General features: G+C 49.0%; 1 protein-coding gene across 6 annotated transcripts in view; it reads right to left on the reverse strand.

The window, feature by feature from the left end:
• Positions 1 to 326: 326 nt before the first annotated feature.
• Positions 327 to 19,650, reverse strand: part of PDPK1 (3-phosphoinositide dependent protein kinase 1) — an 81,544-nt gene continuing 62,220 nt past the window's right edge. For 5 of the 6 annotated variants that reach the window (XM_057528526.1, XM_057528524.1, XM_057528521.1 and 2 more), the window contains 7 exons: positions 18,840 to 18,908; positions 18,508 to 18,604; positions 17,309 to 17,482; positions 15,077 to 15,294; positions 7,654 to 7,711; positions 6,488 to 6,640; positions 327 to 6,062 (listed from right to left, as the gene is read on the reverse strand). In XM_057528526.1, coding sequence (XP_057384509.1) covers positions 5,946 to 6,062; positions 6,488 to 6,640; positions 7,654 to 7,711; positions 15,077 to 15,294; positions 17,309 to 17,482; positions 18,508 to 18,604; positions 18,840 to 18,908 — 886 coding nt within the window. In that variant the 3' untranslated portion in view covers positions 327 to 5,945. The remainder of the gene's footprint in view (positions 6,063 to 6,487; positions 6,641 to 7,653; positions 7,712 to 15,076; positions 15,295 to 17,308; positions 17,483 to 18,507; positions 18,605 to 18,839; positions 18,909 to 19,650) is intronic. The other variant, XM_057528525.1, reaches the window with a different exon arrangement.

The following is a 19,650-nucleotide window of genomic DNA, read 5'->3' on the forward strand; positions in this document are numbered from 1 at the left end:
GAAGCGTCCGGCCTTTAATACAGTCCTCCGAGCTCCGTCCCGCCCACAGGTCCGCCCTCGTAAAGCGCCCACCCCGACGTCACGCGGGAGGCGGAAGTTCAGGTCCGGAAAAGCGGCCGTCCGTGCCACCTTCCGGCCGGAGCCCGGCGCGGCGTGGTCCGATGAAGCCAGTGCGAGCGGGCCGCGGCGGAGCCGGGCGTCGGCCTCTAGAGGGGTTCGCTGGCCTCCGCCGGGCACCTGCGTGCCCGGACGCCCGGTTCCCAGCCGCGAATCCAGGTCATCCGACCCGAGCCCCGGCCAAAGGAAGAGCTACGTCAGCGAGCGTCTACACTCTACATGCTTTTTTATTACAAGACTACCGAGCATACGTGGAAAATTCATCATCCGGCAACTACATCTAAAGCACAAATATTTGAAAAAAAGAATAAACAGATTCATTAAATTATGATATGATTAAATCATCGACCAAATAGAAAATTTATATAATAAAGCCAGAAAAAAAGTTGTAAAATATAGTTTACAATAATTATTCACATTCAAGGCTGTACATCAATACATACAACAACGTGGCCCCGAACATGAATTCAATCCAAATAATTCATATATTAGATTTTAAATAACACAGACTGAACTAGAGGCCAACAATAGCCAGCAAATAACCTTATATAAGAATAAAAATACAAAAGTGTATATCCTAATATCATTGCATTATTTGTTTTCATAAGTTGTTTTTTTTAAATTTTTGCTTTGCCTGTACATCACAGTTACAGCTACAGACCAGGTAGAGAATATTATACATGTTCTAACTGACTGCCACCAACCTGAAAGACAGCTAACATACTACTGATTCATCCTATTTTGTGTTGTTAAGGAACAGCTACAGCAGCTCTAAATATTGCAAAAATTTGATTGCAATGTCCAAACTTATCATGACAGAGGCTTTTCATCAACAAAACGACCCTTATTCATAGTCACTCAGCCAGATGGGTTAGACTAGGGTGGATCACACAGCTAAAAAACATTTGCCTTTTGTAAAAAGTTCTCTGTACATAAAGTTTGGGATTTCTTCATATTGAAGAAATGAATTCTGGGGGAAATTCAGGTATACATTTAGGCTTGCCCACCACGCTGTCTGAGCTACAGATAAAACTGCCCTTTGCTGGAACAGCTTCCGCCCCAGACCAGTTCTCCACAGGCAGCCTAATTTACAACCCTGCAATCTTGGGCCAGCAGCCTGCACCCCTCAGAGGCTCTGGGAGTGACTCCTGCCCCGATTTAAGGCACTTGCCATGTAGTCTGCCTAAGAGGCAAGGGCCACACCCACTTGAGTCACCATCAGTTCATGTTAGGTTTGGATATGAAAAGAAACAATATGTAAAAACGCATATGGCACCATCTCCAAGAATAGTACCTTCACCATGTTCTCATAGTGGCTGCAGCCTCTGCCTCATTCTGTGGACCAACCCGGGGAGAAGGGGATTTGGGGTGTCAGAGGGAAGGTAGGAAACCTACTTCTGCACAATCTGGCCATAATCTCTGGCATAGCCAAGTGGCACTGAGCATGGCATCTAGAAAAATCTTTCATGCATGTTTCACCTCAGAATTGACAGACCCCAAACTGAAGTGGAGAAATTAAGAATGAAACCAAATTTGGGTGGTCTGTACTTCAAGACAACTAGGCAACCTGCAACACTGTGGGCGAGGAGAGGGGAGGAGAAATCATTAAATCCTTGTCAGCCAGGACAATCACATTCTACAATGAAAAAGCCTGGCCAGTGTGCTCTACTGAACTGCTAAGACCTTCTGACTAAGTCCCGCGATTTCAAGAACATGGGGGCAAACACACTTCTGTAAAATCTAGTTGTCTACATGGTTTCTTTTTCAAGTAGAGCCTTTGCTCTTTTACTGATTCCAAATGGCCCAATGTACTTTCTGAGTCTATAAACTTAATTACAACTCATCCACTAAGTATGTGGCAAGGTCAGTTCAACACTTTTTATCTCTGCTGACTGTGCAGATGCAAATTCAGTACCATTGTGGACACAAAGTACAAGACTCTGTAAATATCACCAAGCACTTGAAAGCCATAGCAGCAGGGATGGGAAGGTAACATGCAAGCACAACCAGGTTCTTTCAATAAAATAAGGAAATTGGCTTTTGGAAAAATATGTCACAAATGGCCTGCAGTAATGACAACATTTTAGCATTAAAAAAAAAAAAAAAAAGAGCAGTCTTATTCAAACATTCTTGGGAACACACAGCTTACCAGAAATTGATTTGTTCAGGATCTGTAGGACACAACTAAGAAAGTTCTGTACTGGAACTCTGAACACCTAAGCATCAGATCAAGACAGAGGAGAAGAGAGACTATACTAGCTTTAAAATGAACAAACTCTTTGACCCCAAAATACCACTTCTAAGAATCTGGGCAGGGTGGGGGCAAGGGAGATCAGAGTCAAAAATCAAAGATTTATAAGGATATTAATCACAGCCTTATTTAAATAGTGAAAAACCAGAAACCATCTAAATGTTTTATAGCAATGAAATGGTCAGATAAATTATGATAAAAATTATTAACCATTAAACTCTACAATCATTAAAAACAAGGTTTTTGAATGACATTAAGATAAATACCAAGTGAAAAAAGCTGGGTGCAAAATGGTGCACGTTGCAATGTTCCCACTTCAGTTACAAAAGCAAACACACGTGTGCGGGTGGGGAGGAGGGGGCAGCAGGCTAGGCACCAAGATGCTCGCAGTGGTCTTTCCTGGGCGCTGAGCCTCCAGTTGATTTTTTTCAGAAAACAAATGTTTTAAGAAAGTACAAAATCACCTGGAACCCCATGCTGGCACCCTGTCCTCGGGGGTCTGTGCCACAGACTGTCTCCTACAATTCCTTCAGGCCTGCACCACAAATACCACAGAGTAGCCCCCAAGGGGGCTGGGGTAGGTGCAGCTCCCGTCAGCTGTGGCATGACCCCAAGAGCCATCTTTCCCAAAGCAAGTCCGTAACCAGCCTCCCAAGAGTCAAGGTTCAGGATGGCAGGCACGCAGGGTGCCACTCACAGGGTGGGGCTTCGTGCTCCACATGGGGCTGCCCATTGCCCACTGGCCTGGTCAGGTCCACAGAGGGAAGGAAACCCCATCCAAACCCAGCTTCCTCACGTTCCCAGAGAGAGGCAAGGCACAGCGGGCTGTCTGGGCCAGCAGAGACTTGGCCCTCCTGGCCGTCCTCCCTCCACTCTGTGCCAAGAGAGGCTGCATGGTGTGAGACCATCGCTGCTTGACAGGTGCTGGCTTTGGTGCTTATCCCTGTCTTGTCCCCTCTCAGTAAGACACTCTTGGATCTATTAAACACCAGGGCATTTTCTTTCTCACCTTGGTTAAGACCACATTTATATATATTTCTAGGTATGTCTGCATGTGTACAGAGACTGACACCCGCGTCCACGTCTTAGAACATAAGGCACCTGCATGCCAGGACGATGGCTCAAAGGATGAGGTGGATAAAACTAAAGATGACATGAGTAAGCACAGGGTAAGACTGGAATATATAGGGGCCTTAAAAAAACAAAAAGGAAAGAGGACTCTGAGCAGAGAACGGTGACCTACAAAGAAGGGTTCAGCTGTCACTGGCTCAGGTTGGGCAGTCACTTCAGCTCTGCCAGCTTCGAGCTCAACCCTGAACCCCTTATTCTCTGGTTTCGGAGGTTAAGATGGAGCTTGTCGGTTAAGCCCAGGAGGTAGTGGCGCTATCCAGAGGGAAGAATGCAACGGAAGATTTGTCTCTCCCCGAGCAGCCCAGCCGAGTGCTCTTTTAAAAGCCAAATATCAGCTCTGCTTATTTCCCTGCAACCAGACACCCAGGAAAGACGCTGTGCAGGAGCGGGCTCCTCACTCTCCTAACTGCACACACACAGATGAGGACGCTCTGACGAGGGTAAATATAAACATGGGAGTGCGCCTGAAATCAAAGTCCTGAAAGAAAGGGTCAAGAAAGACTCACTTTCTGGAAAGCACGTGAACACAGGCAAGACTTTTCCAAAGTGAGGAGGAGGAAAGGGGGCTCAGTCCACGACCACACGCCCAGGGCACCCTGGGACGCCCCCAGGGCAGGCACCCCCTACACCTTGGTATCCTCGACACACACACACACACAGCCCAAGCAGAAACCCCTGGCAAACCTGGCTCCCACCTCTGCTCCCATCCAACCCCTCTCCCTGTCCAAGCACCGTGGGATTCTCCACATCCGAACCTTTTTCCTAGTTTAAGAGCCACTGCTATCATATCACTAAAACAGTTTAAGACATCTTTCCTCTACATGTGGACCAGTGGTCACACAGGGTGATGGATGGTTCGTTCGAGATAGGAGATGGGGGCAGGGAAGTCGTCAGGGGAACTTTTCTGTGGGAGGTTCTGTTGGTGCCTTTGTGAAAGTCTAAAGGAAATGGCAAAGTCATCCCTCCCCTGGGGACAGAGCCGTGTCTGTGAGCGGCAGCCTGCAGGCCACAGCGCCTACTCCTCTCCCACCTGGGACTGAGGACTGCCCCCCAGAGACACCCTGGGCAGGGAGAGGAATGGCTGAGCCCTGCCTGGCTGACAGGCATTCTCTGTTCAGGGGGCAGCAGCAAAGACAATCAATGGACCAGTAAGCCCTGGACCATCCTAAGTGCACAGCAGTGTGTAGCCTCTAAAGAGCTAAAGGAAATAAGCCTGAAACTGGAGGAGAGCGGGCTGGGGCTTGGGTTCAAGTGTGGTGTTCCTGCCCCTCATGCAAGGTGAGTGACACTTTTTTCCAGGCAAAGTCCACTTGATGGGGACCAGATGACCTGGCAACATGAGAAGGCTTTTCGATTTTCACTGTGCATATGTAAAAACGCTCTGAGTTAGACTATGAGACTGTTCAACTTTAGCAGGAAAAGTGTGCATGTGGCAGCTGGGAGCCTGCCCTCCTCCGTGAGGCCTGGGTGTGATGGAGGACCATCCAGTGTGCCGACTCCAGGCACCTCTCAGCTCTGACTTAGCCCTCCACCTTTCAAACAAAACTCTCAGGAGGGGCCACCAGCTCTTACTCCTCCACAGGGAGGCCTCCAGGCCCGTCTGCTGCACTGCCCTGGCCTCACACGGGGAGGGGAGGTCACTGAGCCCCGTCTCCTGGTGCACCTGGTGTTCCTCACGGGCAGGTACTCAGTTCCCCACCTCAGAGGGCAACGCTGCTCCAAGGGATGACACATCGGAATGCTTGGCTGGCACCTTCTAACACAACAGCGAATCCATATTTCACCTGGACAACCTGTTCTACTTCTCAGTGCCCGAAGCCTGCCCGGCCAACACAACTCACAGACAGACAGCAAGGACCGCAGAAATCTCGCAGCCAGGGTTACTTGAGGAGGCAAGCACGGGCCGTGGGGACCAGGCCATACACTAGGGACGCGAAGAAAGGAGCACACGGACAAAAGCCAAGAACTCTCCTGCCCCACAGAGCTCGGGGGCCACCCCAAGAGAGGTATGCCCGGCTCCCTGGTGAAAAGTTAGTTCCACGATGATCCGGGGGCAGAGAGAGCCCAGAGACATGCCTGGGTGGTCCCCTTGGCCACAGCAGGACCGGCAGGTGACAGGGCACATGGTGGAGAGGTGGTGCCGCGAGTCTGTCTACGAGTCCGGGCGGGAACCAGGCGGATGTGCACGATGCTGGTTCCCATGGCGAGCAGAGTGCGAGAAGCTCCACGTGGCACAGAGAGCAAGCAAAGCGACCCTGAATTCCTTTTCGTTATTGGTTTTGTTCTTTGTGTGGTTGGGTATTTTTCTTTTCTTTTAAATAAAAAAGCTGCAAGGTTCCGCCGTCTGCGTCCCCCCTTGAGATGGCTGGCAGGTGGTCTGGAAGTGTCCAGGTGGCGGTGAGCCGTGCTGGGCACACGTCCTGCAGCGGGTGCAGGGCCGCGGGCGTCACTGCACGGCGGCATCCGGGTGGCTCTGGTATCTGTGCCTCCACACCTCCTGGATCTTTTTGCACCATTTGTGAGCATTCCCACTCGGGTCCATCAGGTAATACGTCCTATTCGGCTGCAGAGACAGAAACGTTTAACATTCTCCAGGGAGTCCCACCAAGACCAGCACTTGCACCCATCAGCGAGAAACTGTAAAAAGAAATCGCCGTCCACTGCAGCCACTGCCAAGTCCCTTCCGGAAGCACATGAGCATGTGAATTTTTTCTTTCCACATATGTGCAGAAATTAAACATACAAGTGATGACCTATAGCTCCCTGAGGTCACCCCCAAACTGAAAACAAGCACAGGCATCTCCCAGCCCAACTCTGAACTGAGCCATGAACATTGGGGTCCCTGGAAGGTGGGAAAGAGGGAGACCACTGCCCCTCAACTCCAGATGCCTCCTTGAGCCACAGCATTTGGATGCTCTGAATGGAGGCACAAAGGCCCAAAGGCCTCTGAAGTGCCCTGCAAGGGAGAACCCGTGGGGACAAACTCACCGTGTGGACAAAGAAGGTTTTAAAATTCTTGGCCTCTGGTCGGAGTTCTTGTGACCATGGAATTTCACCTTTCAAGACTTTGTTGACAGGATCCACATAATATAAGTGTGGCCCTTCTGTGAGCAGTAATTGTCGTCGCCGTGCAAATAAACCCTGATGCAAATTAAGAAGAAAAAGAAAGAAAGAAGACACTGCTTGTTAAGGCTCAGAAGTGGATGCTGACAGCACTTACTGCTGCCTTGGAGGTTGGACTGTCAGAGTAGCTCCTGGCACAGGGACCACTGCTGGCCACCTGCCCACTCGCCTGGGACAGAGGGGCGTGCACACCTCCTCCTCACCTGGACCCAGCCCCTAAGGTCAGAGAGAAGTAGGCAGCACTCACTGCCCGGCCTGTCTGCCTCTGTGAGCTGGATCCCGACGCCCCTGTGCCGGGCGTCATGTGGGGCAGTGGCCACACAGGCAGCACACCCGAGGCCAGCACACCGGCACACGGCCCTGTTGCTGAGTCGGCCAAGAGGGGCCTGCCCTTGGCAGTCAGGCCCCTGCCGCTTCTCCTGCCCTCTGCTCCACGCCGAGGCACAGCGTCCTTTCTGCTGGCGGTCCCGCCACAAGCCACCTTCACAGAGTTTCTCATGGCAGAGATGCCCCGGGGTATGGGAGGCTGAGTGCGGCCAGCAATGCAGGCTGGGAGCCCGAACTGAGAAGGGCCCGCCGCAGCAGAGAGAGAACATTTGTGGAGTCTGATATTTTTGGATACGTTAATCTATTTAATTAATCCATAAGACATAGTAAGTAAGATTTCAAAAACAATTCTAATGAAGTAATAAACGACTTGCTGGGATTCAAACAGAACCTCCTCAACCAGACAGAAACCTTGACCTCAGTGAACCCAGCCTTGGGCACAAATCGGAACCCTGGCTCCCCAGTCAGAAACGAGAGTCTGCATTTCTGTCTGCCACGGCCTCTGCGTGCTTTCAAATGCCTCCCCTGAACGGCTGAAATCTTCCTCAGCTATGAAATCTAGAGATGATCTCTTAAAGGGAACCAAGACAAAGATGCTATGGGCAATGAGTTATACAGGAGCCCGAGGAGCAAGGCCTGACCCTGAGTGAGAACTGGGAGGAAGACACAGACGCACAGCAAGGAGCCATAGTAATCTAACTTACCTTGCGCTTGTCTACTGGACCCATTTTTAGTATTAAATTATTTTCTACAAACTGGTGCCTATAAAAAGAAGAAAACATGAATCAGAGTCAGAGACAGAAATTCTCCAAACTCCTCCCTTCAAAACAAACTCCCTGATGGCACTGTGAACTTTGCTTCAATCCTCTCCCTTCAGAGATCCAAAATCACTTCAGTAACGTGAGAAAACCCAAATGTACCTTAGCATGCAAGCCCTACTGCTTTACAGAATTTGCAATCTGTATGTGGACCAGGGTCCACAGATCCTAGAAATATCACCTACCCTCACCTCTCCTCAGCAGTGTTTGCACAGCAGGGGAAAGGCAGAGGGGAGGTGGTGGGAACACAAGTCCTCATTACTTTAAGCAAGGCTGGGGTGAGACGCAGAACCCCACCAGAGCCGGGAGGCCGCTGCGAGGCAAGCTCAGGATGCAAACTATTGTTCTCAAGTCACTTCCCCAAGCTGGAACCCCAACTCAGCGCTCAGAAACCACTGCACTGTTTAGAATCACAAATCCCTAAGAGAGCCAAGTGGGAAACTTGGTTTAAGAACATCTTATCTGGGGACTTCCCTGGCAGTTCAGTGGTTAAGACTTCACCTTCCAATGTAGGGGGTGCGGGTTCGAACCCTGGTGGGGGAGCTAAGATCCCACATGCCTCAAGGCCAAAACACCAAAATATAAAACAGAAGCAATACTGTAACAAATTCAATAAAAGACTTTAAAAATGGTCCACATCAAAAAAAAAAAAAAAATAGAACATCTTATCTGGTATTTCTACCATAGTAATAAAGCACTTGTATCCAAATACGGCAGGAATTTAGAAGGAAAAGCTTCAAATACTGGTTTTGACTTAATATACATTGTTAACAAGTATAGTCCACTTTGATTCACAGGAGTTTAATTTCTGCAGGTTCTCTCTTTTGGTTAAAGCTAACAGTTACTGCTTTATGTTCTGATTTTACTGAAATTCCTGATCTAAGGTTCTACTGTAGAAACAGTAAAAGGCATAAGACAACTGTCACCTCAAACAGTGACAATTTTACCATGTGAGTATCTGAGCACATCCACCTACTTCCCCTGGCTCCTCTTGAGACGTTCTCCCACCGAGCTTAACTGGCCCCCAGGTTTGCCCAGCCTAACACACCAGACCAAGGCCCGCTCCCCAGAGCCCACTGGGCTTCTCCACCAAGGCCCCATCACGGAGGACCCACAGGCCCAGGTGAACTGACACAGCGTCATATGGATTTTGAAAACAACTAAGAAAAATGTCAATAATAACAAAAAAAGTGTTGTGACCTTTATGAGGAAAAGCGCGATGCTTCCTCTCAGACGTATTTAAAAACCAACCAAACAAAAACAAGACTTGAAACAAAGAAAAAAATCAAGGAGATTTTGTGAGAAGGAGACGTAATGAGGGTCACTGCAGCACAAGAAATACAGGGCCGAAGGGAAAGCCCCTTAACCAGCAGGCCCTACTATGTCAGAATGTATGCGTAGTAAAGAACCACAAACTGATAATAAGCGGAAGACTTTAATTAAATTATCGGCGGGGTGGGGGGTTGGGGGGGGGGTGGGGCGAGTGCAGTCTAATCCCAGGCCGGTTAAGGACTGCACCACCAAGCCCTCCACTTAGCTGGGCTGCTGGGGCCGGGTCGCCAGGGAAGCCTGACAGGCAAGGACAGAAGAAGCCTCAGGGAGCCTTTGCAGCCTCAGCTGGGTTAACACGAAGGACGGTTTAAAACAGTAAATTAAACAAGAGAACGAAAAAGAAAAGGGGCCAGTCATCTACGCTGAAAACAAAACAAGTCACCAAATACAGAGTAACAGACGTGACTACACAGGAACAAAAGGAATCTCTAACTACAAAAATAACCAAAATTCACATGAAAACAGGCTGGAGAAGATTTTCAGCAAATATTACCTATAAAGAGTAAACATTTGTACTCTAGAGAGCATACATAAAGCAACATAAAAGGCTTAAAACCTTGAGAGAAAACTGAGGAAGGACACAAACTGGAAATTCCCAAAAGGGAATTAAGTGACCACAAATTCTCAATGGCTCTAAACAAAGAAAGGAAATCGAGCCCCACTTTTCAGGCGTTCTACTGGGGTGCACTGGGGTGAGGTGAACGCAGGCGGGGGCTGTGGAGTAGCATTCTCACCCGCACCGCCACCACCGGCCCTGAAATGAGGAGGACTCGCTGAATACTGCAGTAATCCGGCTCCCAGGAATTTATTCTAAGGAAGAAAAGAAAAACAAAAAGGAGGAGCACAAATGTTCACAGCAGTACTAGTCACATGAGTGAACCTGAAGCCAGGGAAGCAGGCCAGCCCCTTCCCAGCCCTGCAGAGGGAGGGGCCCAGCTATCTCCTGACACAAGGCCGAAGCCTGCACCACACTCTCCCAGCTTCTCCCGAGAGACAGGAGAACCACGGGTGGCCCAAAGCGGGAAAGGCCAAAGCTGGGCTCCGACTGCACCCCGTGGCTGCGGTGAAATGAGCCCAGGAGGCAGGACGCAGAGAGGGTGGACGGAGCAGCCTGAGGCTCCACTGTCAACATAAACACCCCAGTCCGTTCATTCATTCAGTTAACTAACCAAGCAGCTTACAACAGGCTACCGGTTATTGACCTACTTTGAAAAGCTTAAAGACTTAATCATTTTGATCTTTTACTTCAGAAAGTCAATTCCCACCCTCCTGAAGAAAGCTCCCCAGGCCCCCGCCCCGCACTGGCACCTTCTTCTCTCTGGCAGGTGGTAGATGCCCGTCTGCAGCTTAAGCGCCGAAACCAGACCTAAGTCAGAGACACGCCTGATTCTCAGCATGTAGGTAGCAAGTAGTTAGTGTGCAGACAGGGCTTTAACACAGCCTTGCTTTCTCACACAGCCTCTGGCTCCCACCATTCAGGCGACAGTTGTCATTGCCTCTGTACAGATGTCAACACGGGGGCTGAGAGTCTCACGACTTCCCCACCATCATTTCACAAGGGGTAACAGTGCAAAACCCTCCACTTTTTTTGATTCCAAAGCCAGTTCTCTGCTCCTCAGCCTCTCCCATCCCACCCAAACCCCGAGAAGACCAACCTCAAGGATATAAACCTGAGGCCACCAGCAAGTCTGGGCCATTGCAGGAGAGCGGAGTGAGTCTGCCAGGGCCCGATGGGCTCTACAACCACCTCGGGCAGGCTATCCACACTGGGCTTCTAGGCAGGTGAGGGAGGACCACATGAGCACGGCCAGTTTGCTCTAAAATGCCATCTCTCAACCCTTCAGGTCTCAGGACCCCTTCATACTCTAACTTTATGGAAGACCCCAAAGAGCTCTCCTTCATTTGGGTTAGATGCATCAATACTTATGTATAAGAAATTAAAACAGACATTTTCAAATATTTAATTCATTAAAAAACAAAATAAATCCATTCCACATTAACATAAATGATTTTTTAATTTTAAAAATAATTTCTTTTGAAAATGAAGGTAATTAATGAGAAGCATGACACTGCTGTACACTTTGCAAATCTCTTTAACATCTGGCTTCACAGAAGAGAGCTGGATTTTCACATCTGCCTCTGCCTTCACTCTACTGTGATAATGCTGTCCAGGCTGAAGTACATGAAGAAATCATAAGAGTATTTTAATAGCCTTTTCAGATATTTGTGGGCATTCTTCTTTGATACTACACCAAAACTCCAGAAGTGCAGTTTCTTAAAGGTTAGCTGCCACGTGGAATCTGAATCCCCAAGAATGAATTTTTCATACTTTTGACATTAGAATCCACCAACCTACCTTGCACTTTGAATAGATCTTCCGCCCTTATATGAGTTTACAGCACCAAACATTGGTCATCTGGAAATAGTGGTTCGCTGAGTTATGGAGATCTTCCAAATGTTGACAAATTTCATTCTACGATATCAACAAATCAATTCATAAATATTGCTACCTTTCTCCCCAAAAAAGTCTTTAAATATTGGGAAGATGTCAAGCTCACAGTGATGAATAAAGTTTCCCACAATTCTAATTTTCACTTGAAGGTTTTGATTTTATCATTGGTAACAAACACCAGCAGTTGTTTTCCTTGAAGTGACAGGCTCATTCCAGTCATTTTCCAGAAAAATGTTGGTCAAATAGCCAAGTCTGAACAACCAGTTTGTCAGTCAAACCTTCCAGTGAAAATGGTCTTCCGTGAAAAGAGCAGCTCGTTCAGCTCCCAGCACAAACCACCACACAGCGCTTTTCTTGAGGTAGCCGTCACCCTGGAGGTGCAGCAGAAGTGCTTTATGCGTACTTCCCATTTCGTTCTACAGCACATTAATTAAATCAATCATCTTCAATGACCACTCCTAAGTGAGGCTGGCTTGTTGTCTTTTCCTCTGCCCCTGTGATCGTGTGGCTATGAAGAGCCGGCTCTTCTCGCACCGCCTGGTGCCATGGCCGGGATTCATGGCCTGGCACTGACAGTTTTACCCACCGTTGCTCCTGCACCATCACTGCACATGTCAACATGTTTGTTCCAGAACTGTGAAATTCAAAAGAGGTGCTCAACACGGACTGTCTCAGCACAAATTGTGCTTTCTGCCAAGCACTTAGGTAAAAGGTAAAAGAACCATCTTTCTTTGATGGTAAGTTGGGGTGAGCACCAGACAAATACAAGTAAAGCAGTGAGTCTAGTCCCATCTGTAGATTCATCCACTTGGAAGGCAAAAAAACAATTTGGAGGTAGAGATACCAACTCACTCCCTGTGTCCTCCGCAGCCACATCTTTAATCCAGAGAGTCGCTGTATCGTATCGTGGACCACCATTGTGGCCGGGATTCCTCTCAGTGGCTCTCATCTGCATCAATGGCATTCACTCAGCAGGGTCAATGGCTCGAGGCTCTTCAGCCTCCCAGCGCTTGTTAAGGTGCTCCAGAGGCTTTCTGATGTTTGGCTCTGAAAGAGCTCATCACGTGTACACTTACAATATTCAATTCCTGTATCTTTAAAATTCTGAATGACTGGTCTCTAAATGATGCTGCCACTTAACTGGCACCAAAATAGTATGCAAAGACATTCTGTTCATAGACACAACACAGCAAGGTATTCACATCTATAAAGCCAGGGAAAGACAGCCTTTTGTCCTATTTCTGTTTCATATTTATAGTTTTGCCTAGTTTCTCTGGAGTGGATTCCTTCCTTCCATGAGTCAGAGAACCCAGTGTCTTCTTTTTGCATCTTTAGACTGAGGTGATGCTACTGTGGGTGGGAAAGCAAGTCTTCTCCCTTTTTAAGTCAATGATCTATACTCAAATATGAAAAACATATAAATGTTCTTTTGTTTTAGAATATATCATTAAAATCTAAAATAAGTTTCAGATAGAAATTATTAAAGTTTCTGAGAAATTTTAAAATAATATTGCCAAACAACTCAAAGTATACTTACTTCTTCACTGTGTTTCCATGTGGGCACAGGAAAAATTTCAGGATTGCAAAGCGGTAAATTACTCGATGATAGGAAGTTACAATAATTATAGGAGGTACAGCTGAAAATAGCTAGTAAGAGCCCAGCAGAAATACTGAGAACTTACTAATGTCTAAAAGTGCACATATTTATACCACAAACCTACCTCTTTAGAAGATTCAAAAGATAGAAAACACAAATTCCATTAGCTGTCAAAGCAATGTCATCCTACAGTGTGTAGCTTCTGAAAAACTCCACTGTACATTCATAGAAAATAAAAGTAGAAAAGCAAACACCATCTTAGTATTATTACAGACTGATTATTGTGGTCTATGGGCCAGACATTGAGAATCACCGTTCTAAAGAATGTGCCTGAGGGATCTCCACTGACCAAATGAGAGATGCCTTAAACTTTCCACAGTCGTCAGCTTCCAAATGGGATTGAATTGGGAGGAAAGGGAGGAGAGCGCAAAAAAAAAGAAAGAGTGGGTGAGAGGTTGCAGGGCCTGACCGGCCACCAGTTACTCTGCCCTGCCCGGAACCGCAGGCTGAAGGGCCCAGGCTGCCCAGGGCCTCTGAAAACGCCCCGGGCGGGGCACATGGGCCTTCTGAGTAGCCACCCCCATGCCGGCAACAGTGCTTCTCGGCCGTGCTCTGCACCCGGCCAAGCCTGTGGGGTGGACACAGCAGGCCCTTCTCAAGGATCACAACCTGGCACATGGACCTGCTCAGAGCAGGGCGCCCAGCAGGAGCCCTTCCCTCCTGCTCGGTACACGTTAGGGCTCCTCGGAACACCACTGCAGGGAACGTAAGCCCCCAAGAACTGGAGATTGTTTCAGCTGGCCAAGAGGTACACTCACTTTTCTAGAGATGATAATTTTTTTTTTTTGATGTGGACCATTTTTAAAGTCTTTATTGAATTTGTTACAGTATTGCTTCTATTTTATGTTTTCGTTTTTTGGCCAGGAGGCATGTGGCATCTTAGCTCCCCGACCAGGGATCGAACCCACACGCCCTGCATTGAAAGGTGAAGTCTTAACCACTGGACCACCAGGGAAGTCCCTAGAGACAATCATTTCTAATTGTACAAAATCCTAGCCTCATCCACCTGCCACTTTTCCTCTGCGTCCCCCACCCCCATTCCTCTGCACAACGGCGCCCATGTCCAGGTGGCCTCTCTTCCTCTAAGCCTCCTTCCCCACCCCCACCCAGGCTCCTCTCTGCCTGCTCAAAAGGTGAAACCATAAAAATCCTTGAAGAAAATGTCTAGGTGGAGAAGCTCTTCTCAACAGGACCAAGATGGAAAGCAGAAAATAAACACACAAACAGGTTCAACTTTGTAAGAATCTGCAACTCCCCCCACCAAAAAATGCACAAATAGAATGAAGAGATAAACTGGAAAAAAATGTTTGCAAAATAAACAGAGAAATAGTCTTCATATCTATGGCTCTGAAAAGTCAATTTTAGAAAGATGCAAAACATACAAGAAAAAAAGAGTCAAAGGATACAAATGAACCTCAAAAAATAAATACAAATGGCCAATGAACATGGAAGATGTTTGCCTCAATAAGAACACAAACGCCAATCACACGGGTCCATTTCTAGAGCATCTGAATGCTCCAGGGCAGGAAAGTCTGTTGGGCAGCGGTTATTTAAATAATGGTGAATCCAGGTCCCAACACGGTTGCTGGCGTGCCTGGCCCGCCAAGTCCCAAGGGCCAGAGCCCGGAGGGTCCCAAACCCTCTCATCCCCCAGCCGGCCCTCCAAACACCCACTTCCAGTTGGACACTTTGAGGGTCCTCATCTGCAGAAAGGCAGCTGTGTGAGGCGGAAGGGAGTGGAGCCTTTACAGCAGTGGTGTCGAAGGTAGGACGCCCAAGCTCTGTCAGTTACCACGGCTGGCGTTCATCCCCGTGCGTTCCACCCTGCGTTTCTAAATGGGGCGCTGCTTACAGCTGTACATTCTTACCAAGGGTTTCCGCTGGCCTGCTTCTCCAATAACAACCTCTTCTCATCTTCAGAAAACTGTAAGTCCAGTTCAAAAGAATTAGTGTCCAGGTCGTGGATATACTGCTCGATGTTGCTTCCCACCCTCTGGGGCAGCCCCGCGTCCGCGGCAGACAGGGAGTGGGAGGAGGAGGACGACGACACCTGCATGCAGCCGAACTGGCTCAGGAGATTGTCGTACTGCACAGAGAAGAGGGAAAAGTGAGAACAGCGCCTGGACTTCCCTCCGGTCCAAAGATCCAGACACACTCTGACCTATCGTACACCCAGCAAGCTCTCACCCCGAAGGCCGTGGGAGACGAGTCACCGACACGCAGCCCAGCTTTCTCCTCTACTACACAGCTGACCACCAGCCTCAGGCTGGATCCAGCCTGCCCTGCGTCCCCCTTCTGATGGCAATGTCAGAAGCTGTTCGCCCCAGAGAGGAGCTTATCCTCAGTCTTAACCTACAGGAAGGGGAGGCCCGGGACCTGCGGCCTGCTGGCCTCTTTGATCCTGGAGGATCAGGATTAAGATGGCGACACTTGAGTACCGAGAAGCCAGAGCTCTCAACATGGCAAACATGATGGAATAGCAGACAGAGAGCCTGCAACAGACACTCAAGAGTGCACACACGCCCATGAAGCCAGGCTCCCTGGGCACCGAGACCTGAGACAACCGGGGCCCCAGTGGCTCCCTCAGAGTCTGGCCAGCAGAGCGTGCTGCTCCCCTGGCACACCCCTGCCAAAGGCCCTGGGGACCCCACCCGTGCCTGCCGGCCATGACCCCAGAACGACATCAGGGCCCAAGGGCCTGGTCGGCAACTAGGGCCGAGGGAGGTAGCCCTTTGCAGTCTGCACACGCAGAGGCTGTGGACAGCCGTGACCACTGAGGTAGGGAAGCAAGTCAGGGGGGAGCACAGACGGCACTCCACCTCTGGCTCAATTCAAGTCTGGGCATAAAGGATATTTTAGGGCAAAAAAGGGAGGGATGTGTTGCTTAAAACAGTAGATAGGAGACATAGGGGGCTCTTTTTTTTTTTTTTAATTTATTTATTTATTTTTGGTTGTGTTGGGTCTTCGTTTCTGTGTGAGGGCTTTCTCTAGTTGCGGCAAGCAGGGGCCACTCCTCATCGCGGTACGCGGGCCTCTCACTATCGCAGCCTCTCTTGTTGCGGAGCACAGGCTCCAGATGCGCAGGCTCAGTAGTTGTGGCTCACGGGCCCAGCTGCTCCGCAGCATGTGGGATCTTCCCAGACCAGGGCTCGAACCCGTGTCCCCTGCATTGGCAGGCAGATTCTCAACCACTGCGCCACCAGGGAAGCCCCATAGGGGGCTCTTGATCTCCAAGAGGTGATGCCAGTTGTAATTTTAACTTAGCCTTGGATGACTTTTACGTGAACTCTAGAATTCCTCAGTCAATTGAGGCGGAACTCTATATATGATAACTGGTTACAATAAGCCACAATGACAGAAATCAAATCAGAAATATGGACTATGGCTGATAATCAAAACACCTGACATTACATGTAAATATGGGGGTCCTGGTGGAGGGTGACCTGAAGGTAGTGACGGACACACTGCAGCTCACCATCCTCCTCGGCCCATTTCTGCATGTTTCACACCGTCCATAAGGAAAGTTTAAAGGACAAAGTATACTGAAGACCCTATGTCTGAGCTTGCCTCGGACCCCAGGGTGCCTCATCCCTCGGGCCTGCGCCACTGTCCCGCTTGTACCAGGCACTAAGAGCTGACAGTGACCAGTGTCCATCCTCAACACTACATCCCCCAAAAGTTCAAAGCAGCAGCAGCACCCTGGGATTCTCTGGGAAATACCAGAGGCATTCCGGAATGTCTTCAGATACAAAATTATAAGGACATCAGCCAAAACCAGAAGACAGAAGCCCACCAGGAGAATCAGCACCCAGGCTCTGGTTCGACCCCTTTGGGCAAAAATTAACTAGAGGAAATGAGAAAGGGATGCACGTACCTGGCGATCTGCACTCGGGGCAGACGTTAAGCCTCTTCGGCCCCAGTCTCAGTGAGGGACTCAGACTCGGGCCACAGAGTGTTCACTGCCCCTCCCCCTCCACGGATCTACACTGGCTCCCCCTTTAGCCATTCATCCCACCACCTGGGGTCCCTGGCCCTGCCCAGAGGAGCCACTTCCCAGGCGGGCCAGCAGGACCCATCTCGGCCCTGGCGCGCTGGCTTACATTGCCATAGCAGTCCTCATCATCTTCCGACATGGCCGGTAAGTAAGCTGTGAGCTTCGGAGGCGTCTGGTGATGCAGGTTCTCCCACGTGATGGACTCAAAGAACGGATGAGCTTTCAGAGGGCTGTACCCTTCCATTTCTTCACAACCTAATCGCTTTGTGGCATCTAAAACCTTAAATAGAAGTCAAGTCAGTGTCGGGGTTAAAAAGTAATTCTGACAAAAAATTATTTCTGAGTAGTTCTTTTCAATTCTTGGGATCTCCTGGAAATAGGAAGGGCACAGTGTGCTGGGGACAACTGAGTCACCGTGGGGGGTTGGGGGGGGGGCCAAGCGCAGCTTTCACTTCTCCTGAGTCTCTGCCCCTCCCCCCACAGGTGAAAATGAATCACTACATCAAAAGTTAATGAATAGCAGCAAGTATTCTCTTAAAATCCTAAAACAGGAAAAAGAGGAACTCACTGGCTTTAATAAGAGAATGAAGAGTTTACGTGAACAGGAAGCTATCACAGATGGGGAGTAAAGTGCCTTGGGTCCCCCACCTGCACGTGGTCTCAAAGGGCCCCAGAGCCAGCTCCTCCAGAATTCGGCTGCCCCCCCCCAGACCCACAGAGGATCCAACGCACTCCCCCAGAGGGGACAGACACACAAGGGACAGGTAGGAAGAGGCTGACTGACCCTGCTCCCCCAAATCAAGTGAATGGAAGGTCTGGAGCCAAAACACACCAGGGGAAGGGACACTACAGTTTCCAGAACATAAACAGACACTCCATTCCTGGGTAAATCTGTTCACCTTTGCTATATAACTTGGGTTGATCTTTAGCACCTTCATGTAGCTGACTCTATAAAGTTGATACTCACAGATGTCGCTAAGTAGAATTTACAGCCACCTGCCACTGCAGCACGCCAAGCTGCTCCAGCGTCTGGTAACTTAAAATGGTGTGTGTGTTGATGAGCAAATGCAAAGTGATACAGTAATTTCCTATCTTATTAAGCTCAAGAATCAGGCACTTGGAAACTGAAAAGGCCTGATGGGATGAGACTGAAGATATGCATCTACCTACAATCACTATCAACCCTAAAATGCCCTTTTATTAAACATAGGTGCCTCCAAGGAAAGGCCCTCTGATCACAAGTTCAGAGGGACTCAGGGTGTGGCTACTGGATCATCCTACCAGAAGAAAATTCGAAATATTTACCAGAAGTTTTTCCACAAGATCTCTTGCCTTAGGAAAGAATTTTTCAGGAAAGTCATATTCCAACTTAATGATCTTCTGAAATATAAGATATTCATTTCTGTAAAATAAGAAAAGCCATCATTCTGGGCAGGGTCACACAAACCTCCCCAGTACAGAGCTGTACTTTCCTGGGACAGCCGTCTCCCTCTCTCCCCAGAGAGCCACCAGGTTCACTAAAGAGCTGTCATAAAAGTTCCCCCCACCCAGCCCTAACCCTGGGACTGCCCCCTCCCACTTCTCTGTCAGGCTGCTGCGAAGGGCTAGGAGGGGGGTGTGGGTTGTGGGTCTCTTACCCAGCTCGGAACGGTGGCAGTCCTGCCACAAGCTGATATATTATGCATCCAAGAGCCCAAAGGTCTGAACTTTAAGGGAGGAGAAAAACAAAAAAGAATGACATTTGTAACATTTCAGTGGGGAGCATGGTTCATTTCCATCCTGTCTGTTCACACCACCCATTTCAGCCTCTGATCTGTTTCTCACCTTTAAAACCAGGTCAGTGTGAGGGTGGAAACCTGCTCTGGGCTCTCCATGAGGGGGCCTCTCTGCGGATCCAGGACCAGAGGATCCCACACACACACAGCAGGCACTGCTGGGCCAGGCTGGGTGCCTCGCTCAGGGGCAACCAACGACCTCACAGGCCCGGTCTGGTCCTGGCCAGGGAGCAGCGGTCACTCCTGACTACAGCAAACACTGGCCAAAAAGCCCCTTCTTCCAGTCCCAGGGGCGGGGGCAGGGGCACTGGCAGGTTGGTACAGCTGAGTCTCAGATTCTCTCACAGCTCACTGTTTACCCCCAGGACACAGATGCGAGCTCATGTATGCCAAGGAGCCAAATCACAGTCCACAGGATGCACACAAAGCAAGCTTTCTCTTTCCCTTCTTGGACTCACTGTGCAAAGCCCTGCCCCTCCTTTATGAACATTTTAATTATACATTTTTTTAAAATTTATTTTTATTTATTTTTGGCTGCATTGGGTCTTCGTTGTTGTGTGTGGGCTTTTCTCTAGTTGCAGCGAGTGGGGGCTCCTCTTCATTGTGGTGCACGGGCTTCTTGTTGCGGTCGCCTCTCTTGTTGCGGAGCACAGGCTCTAGGAGCGCAGGCTTC

The sequence above is a fragment of the Balaenoptera acutorostrata genome, chromosome 15, assembly GCF_949987535.1.
Source record: "Balaenoptera acutorostrata chromosome 15, mBalAcu1.1, whole genome shotgun sequence".
In the NCBI taxonomy this organism is placed as follows: Eukaryota; Metazoa; Chordata; class Mammalia; order Artiodactyla; family Balaenopteridae; genus Balaenoptera; species Balaenoptera acutorostrata.